Source organism: Danio aesculapii, chromosome 6 (assembly GCF_903798145.1).
Source record: "Danio aesculapii chromosome 6, fDanAes4.1, whole genome shotgun sequence".
Classification (NCBI taxonomy): domain Eukaryota; kingdom Metazoa; phylum Chordata; class Actinopteri; order Cypriniformes; family Danionidae; genus Danio; species Danio aesculapii.
In genome coordinates, this window is record NC_079440.1 from 2,393,877 (window position 1) to 2,414,875 (window position 20,999).

The 20,999-nt window shown below is 36.5% G+C and overlaps 2 protein-coding genes across 3 annotated transcripts in view; one reads left to right on the plus strand and one right to left on the minus strand.

The window, feature by feature from the left end:
• The window catches only part of acvr2ab (activin A receptor type 2Ab), a 45,904-nt gene extending 45,396 nt beyond the window's left edge, over window positions 1–508 (plus strand). For both annotated transcript variants that reach the window (XM_056459318.1, XM_056459320.1), the window contains exon 11: window positions 1–508. This exon is cut by the window's left edge and continues 1,307 nt beyond it. The gene's annotated coding sequence lies outside the window, so the exon portion shown is untranslated.
• Window positions 509–4,801: 4,293 nt separating this feature from the next.
• orc4 (origin recognition complex, subunit 4) lies at window positions 4,802–20,662 on the minus strand. Its single transcript, XM_056458950.1, has 14 exons — window positions 20,614–20,662; window positions 19,144–19,200; window positions 18,998–19,074; window positions 18,528–18,618; window positions 17,233–17,308; window positions 15,715–15,800; window positions 15,297–15,345; window positions 13,645–13,796; window positions 13,358–13,531; window positions 10,887–10,973; window positions 6,846–6,954; window positions 6,630–6,725; window positions 6,003–6,070; window positions 4,802–5,230 (listed from the first exon to the last, which is right to left on the minus strand). Exons 2-14 carry the CDS (start codon window positions 19,192–19,194, stop codon window positions 5,048–5,050), a joined length of 1,299 nt encoding a protein of 432 aa, XP_056314925.1. The 5' UTR covers window positions 19,195–19,200; window positions 20,614–20,662; the 3' UTR covers window positions 4,802–5,047.
• Window positions 20,663–20,999: the final 337 nt, after the last annotated feature.

A 20,999-nucleotide genomic window follows, 5' to 3' on the forward strand; every position in this document is an offset into this window, starting at 1 on the left:
TGTTTATGGTAATGCGTTTAATAAATGTCTCCGTGGAGCTTGATCTTTACTTAATCCTTTAGATGTTTGGCATAAAATACAAATCTCTAATTTTGACCGATACTATGTAGTTTTGGCCAAAAAAAAACACACCCGTGCCGCTTAAAACTGGTTTTGTGCTCCGGGGTCACTTGTGCGCTTTGGGATATTACATAAAATACATCACAATCAAAGCATCAAGATGGCACATTTACAATTAATGCTACAATTATGACAGCTTTGATGAACTAAAATGATGTGAATCTGCCTCTGCTGATGTCCACTGCTCAATCACAACATCTGCCATTGTTTTAGTGCTTCTGAAATGCAGAGTTTATTCATTTATTATGGAAGAAAGCTGCAGAAACATTCATTTTTTTTTATTATTGATCATTTGTACCCCATAAAGTTGAGTTCTTCAGTCTTGAAAACTGTTCATATAAATCAAATTCTGCATTTCTTAAAGCAAATGAAGCTAATGTGACTCAAAAGAGTAAAACTACCACTTAGTTTAAAGGTGTCATGAACTATATATATATATATATATATACATATATATATATATATATATATATATCCTGTAAGTTTGAGAACTCAAAAGTTTTGTGATACCTCTAAAACCAGCTTATATCAAAGCAATGTTCTTCTCTCTGAATTAATAGGGTGGATAATCCTTGATCCACAAATGCAAATATGCAAAACTGTCAGCCAATCAGACCATTTTGCATTTACCTTAGTCTACCATTGGCCACGCCCACTCAAACAGAGCGTTCTGATAAGGCGGTTTAAAAACAGCACAGAAAGCTGACCAATACTTCTAAATAAAGTTTTTTTTACCATAAATAGAGATCAGAGAAATACCCAATAAAAAATGCTGAGGTAGACCCCTTTAAGTGGTAAGTGCCAATCAGAGCAGTGGCTGTTGACTTTTAGAATTGGCCACGCTCACTCAAACAGAGCGTTCTGATCAGGAGGCTCAAAAACAGCACAGAAAATAGACAAATGCATCTAAATAATAATTTGTTTTAATGTAATGTTCTTGATAACATTAATGAAGATAAGAGGAAAAACAAGTTCAATCAAGATCTGTGTAAGAGGCATTTACTTTAGTCTACAATAGGCCACGCCCACTCAAACAGCATTCTGATTATGAGGCTTAAAAACAACACAGAAAATCGACAACTACTTCTAAATAAACAATTTTTATAAAGTAAACTTCATGACGACATAACTGGAGATCAGAGGAATACAGAAGTTTAAAAAAAACCCCTGAGGTAGCTCATGACCCCCTTAAGTGGTAAATGCCAATCAAAGCAGTGGGCGTTTACTTTAGAGATTACAATTGGACACGCCCTCTCAAATACAGCGTTATGATAATGAGGCTCGAAAACAGCACAGAAAATAGACAAATACGTCGAAATAAAGGTTTCGGGGTTTGTTTGTTTTTTGAGTTCTCGATGACATTAATGAAGATCAGGAAAAATACAAAATAAAAAAAATAAACAACAACGAATGAAATCATGACCCCCTTTACTTTAGAGTAAATGTCTACTGCTCACAAAAACAAATTCTTCATATGTGTGAACATACCTGGCAATAAAGCTCTTTCTGATTCGGAGTCTACAATCGGCCACGCCCACTCGAGTGTTCTGATAATGAGGGTTAAAAACGCCACAGAACATAGACAAACACTTCTAAACAAGCTTTTTTTTTTTGTTAGTGTAAAGTTCTTGAAATGGAGATCAGAGAAACACCTCATTTAAAAAAAAAAATCTGAGGTAGTTCATGACCCCTTTAAGTGGTAAGTGCCAATCAGAGCAGTGGGCATTTACTTTAGAGATTACAATCGGCCACGCCCACTCAAACAGAGCGTTCTGATAATGAAAATCAAAAACAGCTCAGAAAATAGACAAAGACTTCAAAATAAACAGGGTTTTTTTTAAATGTAAAGTTCTTGATGACAAACGGAGATCAGAGAATTATCAAATAAAAAAAGTCTGAGGTACTTCATGACCCCTTTAAATCTGAATGCTATGTTGATTAATCTCCTGTTTGAAGTGTGTAAATCTGCATAACGCTCGCTCTCTCTCCTCCATCTCTCTCTTCATGTCTTTGTGAAACACTACAGCAGTATTCAGGGACGCAGGATTCTTTGCTCACTACCGCGATTATGCAAACCACAGCATACAGCATTTGCAACTGTAGCATATGAAGCGCTTTATTTATTTCATGAACAATGTGACAAACTCTCAGTACTGTGAAAACAAACGCCGGTTATTATTATTATTATTGCCCTGAATGTGTTACCAGACATTTCACATCCATCTGTAAATCTCCACCAACACACACACACACGTGTACAGGACATCAATAATGTAAATAGAATTGTTGGTTTTAAATGATTAGACTAGCATGATGTTGCTCTCTTCTGTTCAGTGTCACTAATCAAAACAACAGTACTTTATAAAGAAATTACTCCAGAAGATTGTATTGCTGGGTGTTTTCTACACACTTGTCTATTGCAGACCCAGAATCACTGATTGATTATGCATGTGATTGTGTTTTTTTTCTAAATATAAAGACGTTTTGTACACTCTTTGTTAATGAGTGACTTATCAACACCACTTTTAAATGAACACTGAGCCTATTTAGCTCTTTATTTTTAACATTCTGGGCCTGTATTAATATTTCTTCCACACTAAATAAAATCAAACGATCATAAATACAGGGCTATAATAATGTATTCGGCGCTTCAAGTGGACAAACAACTCAAATTAATTAAGGTCATCCTGATAAATGTGAAGTGTTTGTGTTAAATGCATTGGTAACACTTTACAATAAGGTTGCATTAGTCAATGCATTTATGAACAATACATTACAGCATTTGTTCATGTTATTTAATGAAAATACAGCTGTGCATGTTAACTCACGGTGCATTCACTAATGTTTACAAGCTTTAGTAATGCTTTAGTAAATGTTGAACTGTGATTGATAAATGCTGTACATGTATTGTTCATAATTAGTTCATGTTAGTAAATACGTTAGCTAACATTAACGAATGAAACCTCACTGTAAAGTCAGACCGTTAACAGTTTCATCAATAAAAGAAACTACATGTTAATAAAATGCTTTATCAGATGATTAACAGATAGATTTATGCCACATTTAAATGGTTTAGCATTTGTGTTGGATGTTATTATTGGAATATTATTTTACATGATTTTGGTAAAAATTAAATAAACGCCAACCAGAGGGGGAAAATATCACCTGAAATAAATCACTAATAAAAGCTTAAATTTCTATAACAAATGGCATTAAATAATGTGCATAATAAGAAGATTTTGATTTTTTTTATATATATTTTTTATTAAATCCAAATCAAAATAAAATAAATATATATATATTTTTTAATCTAATGCAACCTTAAGATGCAATATGACCAAATATTTCTTTTTTAAATTGCAAACTAAAAAAACTAATACTATATACACACAATTACATGTATTCAGTGGTGCATTTAGGAAAAAATGTCTGTAATTGGTAGGATTTCTGTGTTTTTGTTTTGTTTTGTTTTATTTCCACTACATGAAGGCAGTCTTTTTTTCTGCTCACAGTTGACTTCATTACAAACACTTGTTACTCTGAGGAAAAACTCAAATTAATTGTGTGTATTTCATGGTGAAAAAATAAATACAAGGTTGTTTAAATAACGTGCATCATAAAAATATTTAGAATTTTATTTATTTTATTTTTTTATTAAATCCAAATCAAAATATTTTTGGAAAAAAAAAATCTAAATATTCTTATTATGCACGTTTTTAATGGCCTTGTATTTTTTTGCAATGGTGTATATACAGGAGGACTTTTAATTTAAAAGTAACCGGTGAACTGTATCCTGTTATAAAATCACCCCGTTTAAGGTCTGTTTCCTTTAAAGAAAAGATCTCCACTGCCTGACTGATGTATATATTTTTGATTAAATCCAAATCAAAATAAAATATATATTTTTTTATCTAATGCAACCTTAAGATGCAATATGACCAAATATTTATTTTTTAAATTGCAAACTAAAGAAAACTAATACTATATACACACAATTACATCTATTCAGGTTCAAGTTTGATGTCAGTGGTGCATTCTTAAGGAAGTCTTTTTTTCAACTCACAATTGACTTCATTACAAACACTCGTTACTCTGAGGAAAAACTCAAATTAATTGTGTGTATTTCATGGTGAAAAAATAAATACAAGGTTGTTTAATAACGTGCATCATAAAAATATGTAGAATTTTGTTTTTTATTTATTTTTTTTATTAAATCCAAATCAAAATATTTTTGAAAAAAAATAAAAATCTAAATATTCTTATTATGCACGTTTTTAATGGCCTTGTATTTTTTTGCAATAGGGTATATACAGGAGGACTTTTAATTTAAAAGTAACCGGTGAACTGTATCCTGTTATAAAATCACCCCGTTTAAGGTCTGTTTCCTTTAAAGAAATGATCTCCACTGCCTGATTGATATATGTTATAAAGGGGGTCTCAGAATGTACAAGAAGCACTGCATAAATGACTTTTTCCCCCATCATGTCTTTAAATATGAACATTGATTATTTTACTGCAGTGTTTTTAATGGAGTTTCTGTGCTCACCTACTGATCTTGACGGGGGCGTGCATGCAAACTCGTTATACACTTGAACAGCTAAATGAATGCTTAAGTCTATTTAACTGATTATATTTTAATTACATTACAACATCGATGCCGTTAAAGGAATCATATAAAATAAAAAATAAATAAAATAAATCACATTAACCGTTTACTGAAAGTTACACGGGATATGGGAAGAAACACCAGCTCTGCATTTACCCCATTCTCTATTTTACACCATGAAATAACCACAATTAATCTTGCAAATCTATTGCATATCTTAAGATTTTGAGGGGAAAACTAGTTCGCATTATTACCAAATTATTTTATTTTATTGCAATCCAAAACTATATACAGACAAGGAAATGCCTAAAATGTAAGCGTTCATGCGAAGGCGGAGAGAGCCCACTGTTTGACATCAGTGGGGCATTGTGGGTACCTCTGCAGCGCCTCCATCACCTGCCCGTGCTCCAGCATCAGCCGCATCAGCTGATACTCACGCTGGACTTTACAGACTCCAGAGTCCACCGGACGAACCAACTCCAGCTGCAGCAGGTGCTCGAACGCCTGAACACACACACACACACACACACACCATACATGTTATCTATTATATAGAGCACACACCATATATGAGAAATGCTATTGTCAAACACAAATGAAGATATTTGAGAAATGCTGCAAACCGGTAACCATTAACTTCCATTATACTTGTTTTTCCCAATATGGTAGTCAATGGTTACAGCTTTCTAACATTTTTCAAATGATCTTCTTTTGTGTTCAGCAGTAAAATGAAAGTCATTACGGTTTGAAACCACTTTAAGCCGAGTAAATAATGAATAAACTTTTATTTTTGGGTGAACTGTCCCTTTAAATGTGATGAGGAGCATTTGATTGTTATTAATTGTTGTTTAAATGATCGTTAAACAGCTGATGTTTATCTAAATATTACACATTGTGTTCAACAGAAGAATGAAACTCTTCAGGTTTGTGAAAAGTCAAGTGTGAACAAATGATGACAATAATCGAGACACTGCTGAGCCATTTGAGCTCCAGCGAGGGGGAGCTTGAGCTGTTTTAATGCGTACACCCACCCCTAACCCCCCGTGACATCACTCGTAGAAGAAGTGCAAGGAAGGTGGAGCTGGAGATCAAGCTCCCTCTTGCTGGAGCTCAGCTCTGCCCAAGTGGCTCTGCAGTCAGCACCACTTGCAATAATCAGCTTTGGATGAACTGTCTCTACAACCAAAGAAGCCACTGTAATATCTCAGTTTCACCACTAGAGGGCAGCAGGACAAAAACAGCAGGCATTCTGCTATCATTAATGCTGAAAACTGACCTTCATCACCACAGGCTTCTCAAACTTATGGATGGAGTGAGATTTCCTCTGAATGAACTTCTTAAACTCTGAAGAAAGAGAAGCATTTCACAGGTGAATATACTGTGTGCACAGAGAAAATGCAAGTGTTTTTTAAGTGAGTGTAAGTGCATTTATAGTCAAAATCTAATTCTTAATGCATTCTTAGCATTACTGATTATTCTTGAAATATAAATACAGAAATTAACACTTCATTAATAAAAATGTCTCCATATAACAAGTCGATAAAAAAAGAGATATATTTATTTACGCCTCGAAAACAACTTAAAATATTAAAATACTTCAAATGTTCTGATATTTATAGATTTTCACTGAGTGAAAGGAGAGAAAAACATCCAGAATTTCTGCTTTAGGGACAAATAGATTATAATAATAGTAACTAATATAATATAATAATAATACTAATAAAAATGCATCCTATTACGTCACCGTCATGGGCTTTTCTTATCAGTATAAATTGCTGAGGAGATGTTTTGAAGACTCAGTTAAATTATTTTCTTTTTTTTTTCAGAAGTAAAATTGCAATGCAATGAAAACTATAATATACTAAAATAAATATACTAAAATAAAATGTCGGAGATTTGCTACCATTGTGGACCATCTGGAAGTTGAAGGGTTCTCCATCATAGGTGTCATTCAGATGCTTCATGGCAATAATCAAACACAGCTCCAGAATAGACAGACCTGCAAAAGAATAAACACGTCACTGCAGATATCCTGGAGAGACGAGGTACAAAGAGCATGAAAATGACAAGTGAAAATCACGATGATGAAGCTGTAGGAAAACAAGCAGATTCTTCTCACCATGAAGGACGTTAGCTTTGGAATCGGCAGAAATCAGGCGACCGGACTCAAGAAAATCAGCTTCACACAGAGTGGAGTGAGAGACGGACACACGACTCACAGTCATAAACTGCAGCACACAAACACAGACACGGGTTGAAGAAACACTGCATGAATAGGGGAAAACAGATCTAGCATTTTCTGCAGGCTCATTTCAGGCTTCTTTTAGGTATATAAAGCGCTAAAGGTTAAAGCTTTATTTTATTATTTGCTCTTTTATTTTGATTTTAAAGAAGAATTTTTTAGGAGGGCAAAGCATCCCTTCAGAAGATGCAGAACACAATAAAGCCTGGTTTATACTGACCCACGGCGCATGCCTTGCGTGTAGTCGTGCATTTATACATCTCCGTGCTGTTTGTGTTGCTCTGCAATAACACTTCTGAAACGCTAGCTGGCAGTGAGGTTTTTATGTCGAGTTTCTTCGAGGGTGTTTTGTTTTTTCTGAAAGCTACCCTAATGTACAAGTAGCTCAAACTCGCTCATTAAGAGGTGGGAACCGGCGGACATCTTTAATCGTAACGTAAAAACAAAACAAAAGTTTCCACCTGGAACTCCTTCACGGGACTCCACACTTATAAACATTCACGCCATTGGGCTCGCGGCTCTCGACACAGCCCACACTCTTCACTGCGACCAAGCCGACCAGAGCTTGCGCTACGTGTCATTGTGACATGTAGTTACATTTTATGAGAGGTGCACATCAGCATCGGTGTCAGCCACGGCGAGGGCCATGCAAAGGCTGCATACGCATGTGTTTGACGCAGAAGTATAAATCAGACTTAAGGTTAAATGTATGTACAAGCTGAAAACATCAACAGTTCATAGAGAACAGAGATGTATAGTAACGAAGTAGAACTACTTCACTACTGTACTTAAGTACTAAAAGGCAGTATCTGTACTTTACTGGAGTATTGTTTTTTTCTCCTACTTCCACTTTTACTTAAGTACGTATTTTCGTTGAGTTTAATACTTTTACTCCGATAGATTTTTTATGAGCTGCATCGTTACTCGTTATTCGGGGTATCAAAATGGTCGATATCGGTTCAGTAATAGATCATAACGGGTTATTACGTACTGACGTCATTTATCTCCTATGTGCGGTGTCGCAATACTATGGCAAAGGACGGAGGCGCGAGGGCGAGTGAAGGCGGCACAGCACACAAGCCGCTATTTCACTACTACAGAGAAATGTTGTGAGACTCCATCTCTGCCTCTCTCACTTTAGACATTTGACCCGCTGGCCTGTTTGTGAGGTAACTTTTCATCTCCTCTTGGCTGTTAAAGCGATACTTGTGGATCCAGACCTGGGCGTGTATGAGGTGCAAGTTTTCTCCACTGTGTCTATTATAGATTACCTGTGATAACCGCGTATTATACATACATAGACTGTAACCGCGGCTGTTCTTCCCGCCATCAGTGAACAACGCTTTCATTTCTAAAGCTTACAGCATTCACAACCAGTAAATTGTGCTCCGAAAATGGGTTTCAATAGCGTTTTGAGTGGATTATGGACTGTTTTTGTGACACACAACTTTGAAAGGTGTGTGTTAAAGCTGTTATAATCTGTCAGATCTGTGGTTCAAGCGTGAGAGAAAAACAGTATTGTAAGTCATGTTTCTTTTCGTTCTGCTTAATGACGTGCCTCCAAAAAAGAGATTTAAAATAAACAAAACAATATGATGTCTTTTGACTGCATTCTTTAATAACTACATTACACAATACTTGTACTTTTACTTTCAGTACTTGAGTAGTAAATTTTGAAATAAACTACTTGCAATACTTAAGTACAAAAAATGTTGAATACTTTAGTACTTCCACTTAAGTATGGTGCTTAAAGAGCACTTTTACTTCTACTCAAGTCACTTTTTGATAGAGTACTTGTACTTTTACTTAAGTCTGGGTCTCTAGTACTTTATCCATTTCTGAGAGAGAACATATGCTGTTATCATGCTGACACACAATATACTTTATTTGATTCTGTTTTCTTTATTATACTGCATGTCTAAAACTGTCACTTTATACAAAACCAATATTAAAACTGATGGCAAATACATTCAGCCAAAAGCTCATGTTATAAAGATTAAAGCAGATGCACAGACTGAGGAAGGTATTAGAACATAGGGGTGTCAATATGAATTGTTTCTTCGGTGCACCGCGATGCAGACGCGGACAATTCGGTATCAGTTCAGTCATAATCATAACCGGTTATTATATACTGACGTCATTTATCTCATATGCGGCATGTCTCCGTAGCTTACTATGGCAAGGGAGGAGAGCACAAGTGTTTACAATGCTCCAACTACTTAAAAACGCAGAAACGCTGCACAATTTCACTGCATGTGTGTTTGCTGGACAGTCTTTCACTGACACTTACAGCAGAAGCCCATATTTCACTGCGATTGAGAAAATAAAAGTACTCCATTTCTCTCTCTCTCACTGTGGCATGACCTGCTGGCGTGCCTTTTCCTCTCCTTTCAGCTGTTACAGCGATACTGGATCCAGACACGAGCGTGTGCCTGCAGAGTTTTCTCCACCGCGTCTATCATGGATCAGTTGTGATCGCCGCTGCCGATTATCAGTGTTCATCATCAGTGAACAGCACCTTTCTGTTGAGGCCGTGACCAATCATAGCGGTGTAAGAACAAACTCACACGGCTCAGTAAGCGAGCGGTATATTTATATTTGTTTATTTGCTATAAATGCCCGTGTTGTTCTGTGCATGCACTTGAGTTTTTAAAGGTGCAGTTTCTATATCTGACTGTATTAAAGGACAAAATTGTATTACAAATAGTATATAAATATATTTATACATTTTAATACAAGAATTGTTGTGCTGTGAGGAAAATATAACACTGAATGGAAAGCATCGTCAATGCACCGTGATATCAAATTGAACCGAATTGATGGCATGATAATCATAACCGAACCGTGAGACCAGTGTAGGTTCACACCTCTATTAGAAAACAATGCTGTTCCTCAAACGTCTGACCTCAAACTGCATATAATATTACTCTTTATTTAATCTTTTAAGTAAAGCTTAAAGAAAACCAACACAGGCTCATTGTGAAAACGTAGCCCTGCGGATGTTTCTGGAGACAGCGAATTACGTAGGCGGAGGTACGTATGGCTGCATTTCATTTTATTTTTAATGAACGATGCGGCATGGTGTGACGCCGTTCCTTTTCACGCTTACCAGCTGACCTCTTCCGTATGGATGGAATTCCAGCTGCAACCAGTTTGTCCCGTTAGCGCGCCACGTACGTCGACGGATTTGACATGCAGAGAGGAGTTGACTACGAAGACGGGGGTTTGAGTCTGGTGAAGAGCGGTTCCAGAATGCAGGTAAGACAAAAACAGAATCCAAAATATAAAACAAACAAGTGAATAGCAGGGTGAGGATGTGGTCAAATCTGAAAACGTGGTAAAAATCAGACGAGGGGTTTTATTTTTCTGGATTGCTTTTGAAACGTGTTGGTTAGGTTTAGGGAAGTGGGTTGTTTGGGTCAATCAATAAAATTGGTTGAGTTTAGGGAAGGGGAGGGTGGGTCAGCCGATCGTTTGCTCAGTCAGTCAGAAAGTCTGTCCAAAAGTGAGTCGACATCGGGCTCTGGTGGGTTTACGCGAGAACAGCACGCGCGAATGGCACTTGCGAGGGAAATTTGAGATCTCGGAAAGCGTACACAGCGACCTCTGGCGGATTCGTGAAAACAAAAACATGCCGTCGAGACGTATTTTCGGTCTCCAGAAATGTCCGTGGAGGTACGTTTCAGAATGAGCCTGGGTTGAAGAAAACGCTGCACTTGTTGAAAAAGTGAGCATTCATTTACCCATGTCAATGCAAACTGTTTTTATTTATTTGACTTTTTTTCATCAGATCTACACAAATCTAATAGGAGACATGTTTGGATTTCAATAAGGGTGAAATTTCTATGCAAAAAAAAAAAAGACATGCAAGAACTCTTGATGACAGGATTATAAAAAATGTAATGAATTTGAGCGTACCAGCAGCGAATACAGAGTGCGGAAATCTTTACTGGAGTTGAAGCTTCTCTTTAAAACCTCCAGAACGGATTTATCTTCACACAGTTTCTAGAAACACAGAGAAACAGAGAATAAATGACTGTAAACATGAGTGTCTGTGAGCAGACGAGCAGACATGTGTGTGTGTTTGTACAGGTTTATGTGGTTATGACTTGGTTCGGACTTAGTGGTTTAGAGCAGGGGTTACCAAACTTGTTCCTGGAGGGCCGGTGTCCTGCAGATTTTAGCTCCAACCCTAATCAAACACACCTGAACAAGCTAATCAACGTCTTACTAGGTATACTTGAAACACCCAAGCAGATGTGTTGGGGTAAGTTGGAGCTAAACCTAGGAGGGACACCGGCCCTCCAGGACCGAGATTGGTGACCCCTGGTTTAGAGAATACTACTTTAACACAAAATCAGTTTACCAAATCAAACTTGAGGTTATTTTGAAATAAACATTGGATTGAGTTGGGTTTAGGGGTTGCAGTTGGGTAGGACACAATAAATAAATGTTTTTTACAGTATAAAATACATTATGCCTATGGACAGTCCCTGTAAACCATGCATACCAGTATGTCTGTGTGTGTGTTTCCAGGTTTATGTGGTTTACAGGGAGACAAGTTTGTTTAATGACATGTGTATGACTTCGTTGTAGTGGTTTACAGAATACTACTTTTCACAAATTATACAAAATCAGCTTACACAGCGTAGTGTCGGGATGGTTTAATGACTAATTGTATTACACACAAAAACTTTACTTAGATATTCGGATACTCATATGCTTGCAAAATCGCTATAAGCAATGAGAAGAAATGCTTTCAACAGAGGTCAAGGACAACGTACTGAAGTGGGTCTGTTTTCTGCTGACAATAAAGGCAGAAATGGTCCAGATGACACTTCTAACCAAAAGCTTGGGAGCGTTATCTTCAGGAAATGATTTTATTTGCCAACTAGGAGCTATGACCTTGGAAGACAAGACTCCTGGCAGACTGCCCGAATGCTGAAGTAATAGAAGAAATGCTTTGCTATGTTTGTATTGAAATGCATCACCCTAGAAAGTGAACACAAAGGGATTTCTTCAATGTACTAACAAATATTCTCAAGTATATCAAACTTCAGATATTCTCAAGTATATCAGACACTAATTCTTACTTTGCTGTGTATTTACTGAAAGGGATTTCTATGTATTAACAGATATCCTCAAGTATATCAAACTTTGATAGCTTACAACATTAAAGGCACGCCTGTATTCAAGGCTGGAATACTGTATAAGAGGTTTGAGCAGACAGACCAACAGCGCGCTTAAACTGACTTCTGTATACTGAATGTCTTAGGCCCTTTATTCTCAACAGGGGATAAAGTAAAGGATTTTGGTTTGTTATTGTGACTGTTTTATTCTTCTTTTGCGTTGGATTTCTTATTAATAAAGGTGTAATTAATTTTCTTCACTGGAGTGGACATTGGCTTCATTTGCAGAACCCATCAAGATACCCTGTGTGGTAAGGTATGAATGTAATTTATTCCTTGAACAACATTACAATGTAAGGTCCTAAACAAAACTCTAGCTAAGAAATATAGCCAAGAGAGGACTCTGGTTTCTTGATTTAATTAGTATATTAAATAAAGGCATCCAGTAAAACAATCACACTCAACTAGGTTTTTTGAAATGTAAATGTTGACACAGGTTTTCTCTGAGGGTTGGGATAAGACATGATAAATAAATAAATAAATAAATAAATAAATGAATGAATAAATAATTTTTTTTTTTGGCTTAGTCCCTTTATTAATCAGGGGTCACCACAGCGGAACGAACTGCCAACTTATCCAGCACATGTTTTACGCAGCGGATGCCCTTCCGGCCGCAACCCGTCATGGGGAAACACCCATACACACACATTCACTAGGGCCAATTTAGCTTACCCAATTATAGCGCATGTGTTTGGACTGTGGGGGAAACCGGAGCACCCAGAGGAAACCCACGCCAACACGGGGAGAACATGCAAACTCCACACAGAAATGTCAACTGACCCAGCCGAGGCTCGAACCAGCGACCTTCTTGCTGTGAGGCGACAGCGCTACCCACTAAATAAATATAAGTGGTGATTACTATATTGACCTGATTTTTTCAATGCAGAGCTTTTTGAGTTGCTTGTTTTTGTGATTGTTTTACAACTTCCTAGTCATTTCTCCTATAGGAAACTGAATCTGAATAATAAACGGTCAAACTCCTTGCTCTACAAACAAGTGTGTGCATGACTAGACACAGAAAGTAGAATATTATAATAAGAAAATATCAGTTAGCAACATCAAGCAGCATAACGAGCTGTTTTTAATAAATAAACAGTAAATAAATCAATGTTTTTACTGAATAAAACACATTATGGCTATGGAGTCCCTGTAAATCATGTATACAAGCATGTCTGTCTGTCTGCCTGTGTCTATGAGTACCGTGACGCTCTGATTCCACTGGCTGGAGAATCTGTGATCTGGGAAATCCTGAGGTAAACCGAGCTGCTGTCGAACCACATCCACATACTGACTGAAGGAGAGCGAACTGAAGAGGTGAATCTGTCTGTGAGAGAATCGAGACTTCACCCGCTTCTCCAGCAGCTCCAGCACATCCTACAACTCACACACACACACACACAAATACAATGAACAACACTGCATGAAGAGTAATGACGTAAACAGACATCATTAAAGATGTTTGCTGGCTGTTTTGTATGGAGCCCCACCAGTCTGCATGTGAGTCCGACCACAGCCACAGGCGTCTGCGCAGACTGAGAAACATCCAGCAGATTGTAGAGCAGCGTCTGGTTCTTATGATGAGCGAACAGATCAAACTCATCCAGTAAGAAGAGCACAGGACGACTGCTGCTCTTATCACCTGACAACACAGCAGAAAAAATAAAGCTATTTCAGAAGAAAATCAGCTAAACGACTGTAACCAGCAGGTGAAGCAATGCTTGAATGGTTAGAAAAAAACTCTTAAAGATATTTTGGTCTGACTATATATTAAGTGGCTTAACTAATATGTACTTACACAGACATTAATCATTCTTTACAGTGTACTTATTGTGTCAATAGCTTTCACGTTGTACTTATGATTGATTAAATACATGCATGTAATAATTACAACTGTAATTACTGTCTGTGATTACATCTTTAAACTGTTGACCATCCCTTATACTTTAACCCACCCTTAAACCTACCCATACCACCAAACCTGTGCAAACTTGTGTACCACAATTGTTCTGCAATACATTATGCACACAGCAAGTACATTGTATTAATATTTTGATGCAAGTGCATACTAGTTAAGGCCACTTAATATAATGAGATCCATTTTTTAATAATAAAAAAAACTGAAATAAAATAAAATATCAATGATAAATCTTGTGAACTAATAAAAAAATGTAAATGGTGCAAAACAAACTAGACTAAAATTAGACATGTTGCATAATGCATAAAATAAGTACTAAAAATGGTAGGACCAAAACTTTAAAACTATGTTGTTTGTTTGTTTGTTGTTGTTTAAGGCCACATCTGCAACTTCTAGATCAGAGGTGCCCAAACTCAGGGCTGGTGTCCTGTATATTTTAGTTCCAACCTCAGTTAAATACACCTGAACCAGCTAATCAAGCTCTTTCTAGGTATACTAGAAATTCCAGGCAGGTGTGTTGAATAAAGTTGGAGCTTTGGGCCCCCCTGTTATAGATGATTCATGGCAAGACCAATATATTGAATAACAGATGATACAAAAATAAATCAATAAATAAATAAATAAAAATGTGAAATTGTACATTAAATACATTAGATATGGGTTTTTGGTTCGATATATGATAAATAACTTAATATTCTCAAAACTTAAAAAGTAAATAAATATATAGGAAATTTTAAAATGACAAATAGTAGAATAAAAACTTAAGCTTGTTTATTTAATGCCACATTAGCAACATTTCATGACAAAAAGCAAGATCCTTTTAGATAAAAATATATTACATAATAATAACTTTGTAATCCAATAAGAGATTACACTTTTTTAAACAATTTTACATTAAAAACATTAGATATGTTTTTTTCAGCTTGATATATGATAAATAACTTAATATTCTTAAAACTTAAAAGGTAAATAAACATATAGGAAATGAAGAAAAGGACAAACAAATGACCTTTTACAGAAAAATTACTAAAACCTACAGCTACACACAACGACTAATGAGAAAATAAATAAATAAATAAACAAATAAATAAATGAATAAGTTATTAATTATTAATGAAATAAATAAAAATTTGTGAAAATTAAATCATTTAAAAATATAGTACAATAATATAAATATATATCATATAGAATAATGCAGGTTACATAAAATATCTGAAGCTTCACCTTTCTTGAGAGCCTCCAAAAGAAAAGCCAGATTCTCTGCAAAACTGCCCTGAAATACAAGTAAAAACCATTAGCACAAGAACATTAAAGGGATAGTTCACCCGAAAATGTTATTCTGTCATTATTACATTCATTAATCATTTACACACGTTTCAAACATTTATGAGTTTCTTTCTTCTGCCTAACAAAAAAGAAGATATTTTGAAGAATGTTGGAAACCAGTAATCATCGACTTCCTTAGTGTTCCAACAATGGAAGGTAATGGTTACTGGTTTCCAACATTCTTCAAAATATCTTCTTTGTGTTCAACAGAATAGAGAAACTCATAAAGACTTGAAACCACTTGAATAAGAGTAAACAGTGAGTCTCTTTTAATGGAGCAACAGAAAGGACTTCACTAATAACATCAGAAACTCACAAACACTTTGTCTCCTACGACGTTCTCCAGATGCAGCTGCCGCGTGATTTCTTTCAGAGCGATTTTATCATCCACCTGCAGAAGACCTGCGTTCAGAAAACCAGACTGTTTGTAATGAGTAAGGTGTATGGCCCCTTTTTTTTTGTTCTTGCTACGAGCCCCTGCATGTATGTGAGGGTAATGTACTCTGTTGCTCCGTTTACTTTCCTTTTCTTCAGTAACCCTATGTGCGGCATTTAGTTTGTAGATGACAATATACTCATTTTCTGGACAATAAACTACTACTGAGGGAAAATCATCTTTGCAAACTTTGTTCATTATGAGGGCTATCCATATTGCTCCGTACGCAGGTCGTTACATGTTGCAATGCTGAACTGCAAACTTCACTAGCTGAGTTTCCATCCACCTATTTTTTTTTTGTGCATTTAGAAATTTTCCATTTAAAAAAAAGCGTAATGGAAACACCAAGATGTGCAAAAATGTGCATAAAAATAGTATCAAATGAGTATGATAAACTTTTTATCTGATAAGAAAAAATGTGCACAAACTAAGATGTAAAAGTCACGTATACACACAAATCCTAATCTGATCAAGCTCGACTGGGCTGATGTAACACATGATCTTCAAGACTTTTAGATCATGATTGTGCATGACTTTAGACTGTAAAACAAACACTATGTTTTCATCTACACATTTTATGCATATTTTGGAATATCACTTAAAAACGCCTAATGGAAATGGCAAGATGGGCATACATTTTGTAAACACGCAAAAAAAACCCCACTGAGTGTGTATAAACTACAATATAAACATCTCCCACATGCGCTTCATCAGTCTGAGATGTAGTTTTTGCGAGATGCTGATCAGATTTAAATGTGTGTTTCATGGAGTTTGCAGCTTTCTACTGTAAAAGATCTGTTGTTCTGCTGACTGTAAAAGGCCTCAGGTGTCAGGCTGTCATCACAGTGCTTCAGTATTATTATTCTCCTATTACTATTCCCTCCGCAGTGGTGCTCAACCCTGTTCCTGGAGATCGACCTTCCTGTAAAGTTCAGCTCCAACCATGATCAAACACACCTGAACCGAATAATTAGGACCTGAACTGCACTTGATAATCACAGGCAGGTGTGTTTGATATGGGTTGCAACTGAAATCTGCAGGAAGGTCGATCTCCAGGAACAGGGTTGGTCACCCAGGGTCTTGAGCATCTGTCTGCGATCCAGTCTCACGCCTCCAAAAGCCACCGCGTTCACTGCGTATATTAGAGGAGAACAAACACCACAATGGCAAATCCCAATACATCAAACTACATTCTCAGTCTGATATTTCCTCCAGTTTATCAGGAAGTGATGATTTTGTTCTCTTCTGCTTCTCATATACTGGAAACGCTGCTTTATTTACTAATGTTTTATGCTGTATTCCAGTTGAGTTTGAATCTAATTCACATGTTTGAATGGAAACACAGCCAGTGTTTAATATAGAGTATACACCACATTAAGATGATGTGCAGGATCTCACCGTTCAGCTCCACCAGCAGAACATTCTTCTGCACCTCCTTCAGACTCATGAGCTCTCGGAGAACACAACCCAACAACTGCACAACACACACACACATCGGCAAACATTACAACACAATGACCACTAAGAAATGCTCAGCTACTCTGGATTTAAAATACATTGATTGTTTTATTTTGTAACTGCTGACAACATTTCTTACAAAATTAAAGTAAAACTGATGTCATTTAGGTGCATAAAATAACAAAAAAGGTGCTTTGTTTTCACATTTATATTAATTTCTCAGACAACACAATGCCAGTGTTTTAAATGAAGAGTATAAACAGTACATACATGTACATATTTAAAAATATATGTTATTAGAATAATTGCATATTGTAAATATACTTTTTGGAAAATTTAAACCAGGCGTCACGGTGGTTCAGTGGTTAGCACTGTGGCCTCACATCACGAAGGTTGCTGGTTTAAGTCCCTGCTGGGCCAGTAGATATTTCCGAGTTTGCATGTTCTCCCCGTGTTGGTGTGAGTTTCCTCCGGCTGCTCCGGTTTCCCCCACAGTCCAAACACATGCGCTATAGAGTAACTGATTAACTAAATTGGCTGTAGTGTATGTGTGTGAATGAGTGTGTATGGGTGTTTCCCAGTACTGGGTTGCAGCTGGAAGGGCATCTGCTGTGTAAAACATATGCTGGAATAGTTGGCAGTTCATTCCGCTGTGTCGACCCCTGATGAACAGAGACTAGGCCGCTTGAAAGCAAAGGACATTTCAGACCAAAAACATTTTATCAAAATAAATGTTAAAAATTATCATAGAAAAATAAAGAAATATAACCTTTATAAAGATTTATTTTTGGCCTTTATTAAGTAAATATGACTATATATATAAATATTATTACCTAAATATTAGAATATAAATATTATAGACAGGAAGTGAAGTGGGAGAGAGACAGGGGGTAGGGACGGGAAATGTACTTGAGCCGGGATTCGAACTCAGGACGCCCTGAAGTGCTACTAGCACCATATGTCAGCGCGCTAACCACTCGGCTATTGCACAGACATAACCCTGGATTTATTGTTATTTTTATGTACTGCAGTAAAATATTATATTAATTAATACATTTTTTAATTATATTATGTTTTTATTAAGGGAACATTTTCAGGGCTTTAATGACGAATGTTGCGGCATGAACTTTCATCTAAAACATAATTATACAGACATGAGAGTGAATAAATGACGATATCTGCATTTAATTTGGATTTTCAGACATCAGTAAGAAACAGCCGTCAGTAAATCCTACCATAGTTTTACCAGATCCTCGAGGACCGACGATGAGGACCGAGTTACTTTCTCCATGAACAGCAGTTCGTCTCAGCAGCTCCAGCAGGTGCCTGAACACACACACACACACAGGTTAAGTACACACACACAAACACAAAAACACACAGGATAAGAATACACACACAAACATGCACATAGATTTAAGCGTTCAAGTTCACGCATACATACACACACAGGGACTAAGAATCCACCGAAAACACAAGAATACACACACTCAGATTAAGCGTTTAAGTTTACACATAAACATGCAAACATATACACAGGGTAAGAACACACACACACACACACATGTAGATTCAGTGTAAGAATACACATACAGAATAAAAAATCCACCCACACACATGGGCTAACTATTCACATCCACACAAACAGGTTAAGCGTTCAGATCCACACATAAACACATACACATAGTAAGTGAAGTGAACACACTTGTGCTGTGAGTCGAGGCCTATGGGCTGATCTGGCAACTTCTGATGACACAATCTCTCCCGCAGGAGCTCCTGAACCTGAACACACACACATCAGCAAAACACTCCATCACAACATCTGAAATAACATGAGGACGGAGGACGGACCAGAGAGACACACTGGACATCAGAGAGCGCGACTGGCCTTCGCTTGCTCATCTTCACCTGCACACACACATTTTCACAACACATTCTGCATTAATAACACACAATATAGATGACTATCCTCCATTAACAACACACACACACACACACACATACATTCTGCATTAATAACACACAATATAGAGGACTAAACTCCATTAACAACACACACACATTCTGCATTAATAACACACAATATAGAGGACTAACCTCCATTAACAACACACACACATTCACAACATCAGCGTTAATAACACACAATGATGATGATGACTAACCTCCATTAACACACACACATTCTGCATTAATAACACACAATATAGAGGACTAACCTCCATTAACACACACACACATTCTGCATTAATAACACACAATATAGAGGACTAACCTCCATTAACACACACACACATTCTGCATTAATAACACACAATATAGAGGACTAACCTCCATTAACACACACACACATTCTGCATTAATAACACACAATATAGAGGACTAACCTCCATTAACAACACACACACATTCTGCATTAATAACACACAATATAGAGGACTAACCTCCATTAACAACACACACACATTCACAACATCAGCGTTAATAACACACAATGATGATGATGATGATGACTAACCTCCATTAACAACACACACATTCTGCATTAATAACACACAATATAGATGACTAACCTCTATTAACAACACACACACACATTCACACACACACTCACAACATCAGCTTTAATAACACACAATGATGATGATGATGACTTACCTCCATTAACACACACACACACTCTCTGCATTAATAAGACATAATAATGACGACTATCCTCCATTAACAACACACACATTCACAACCTCAGCGTTCTCGGTCAGGAGGCAAACACAGTAGTATAGTACTGTAACAGACACACGTACAGTCAGTGTAAATAAAGCATTATAAATAAACTTATATAGCAAATCACATAGCTATAAATATATCACAAGAATAAAGCATTTAACAAGAAAAAAGCATAGACCACATGAACAAATGACTGTCTCCTTTTTATTACTATTTTTATGACTCTTCGCAAATATTTGTTGAAAAGTCACTGACATAAAATAATGAAAACAAGGATATTGTGTGTCATTTCATAATTAAGATGAAAGCTGCATAAAAATAACATTCAGTTCACCTCGGTCTGTCTATATTATTATATTTTACCGTCTCTTAATGTCGTATATTTAGGGTTTGTCTTGTTTTTAGCATTGAAATGTTTGTTGTGTGACATGATTAGCTCTCAGTTTAACGTTATTGCCTTCCTCCGTCTGTTTTTGCTAAAACCACGAGTTCAGAACCATTTAAGTTGAAGTTTTAGCAAATAATTCCGCAAAACTCGTAAACAGAAATCAATTAAATTAAGTTCAGAGCTGAATTGTACATATATAAACTCACCCATATGTCCACCGTGATTTCGCGCCACTAGCTTCCACGTTGACTCACGTAGTTCCGGGAAGAGATACTATATTTCCGTTGTAAACATAAATGGCGGACGGTAGAGGACGCCATGTGGCCCACACAACTGATAGACTCGGTGGTAGGTTATAGATAAGTGGATTTTAAATATTTCAAACTTAATAATAGTCAGATGTACAGTAGCTTTTAATTCAATAAGTAATTACAGAGTGAATGCATAAGTATCATGAATTAACTCTTGAACTCAGCGAGATGTTAAGATGTGTGCTTTAAACTTCAGGAATTTTTATTATTATTAGCTCAATGCCACAAGAACAAGAGGTATTACATTACACATAGTCTCTGAAAGAGAGTATATATATATA

Coding starts and splice junctions, on each gene's coding strand:
- orc4 (XM_056458950.1), bottom strand. CDS start 19,194: ATGAGCAAGCGAAGGCCAGTCGCGCTCTCTGATGTCCAGTGTGTCTCT. Junction 15,346..15,714: donor TCGTAGGAGACAAAGTGTTT/GTGAGTTTCTGA, acceptor CTTGTATTTCAG/GGCAGTTTTGCAGAGAATCT. Junction 13,532..13,644: donor TCGGACTCACATGCAGACTG/GTGGGGCTCCAT, acceptor TGTGAGTTGTAG/GATGTGCTGGAGCTGCTGGA.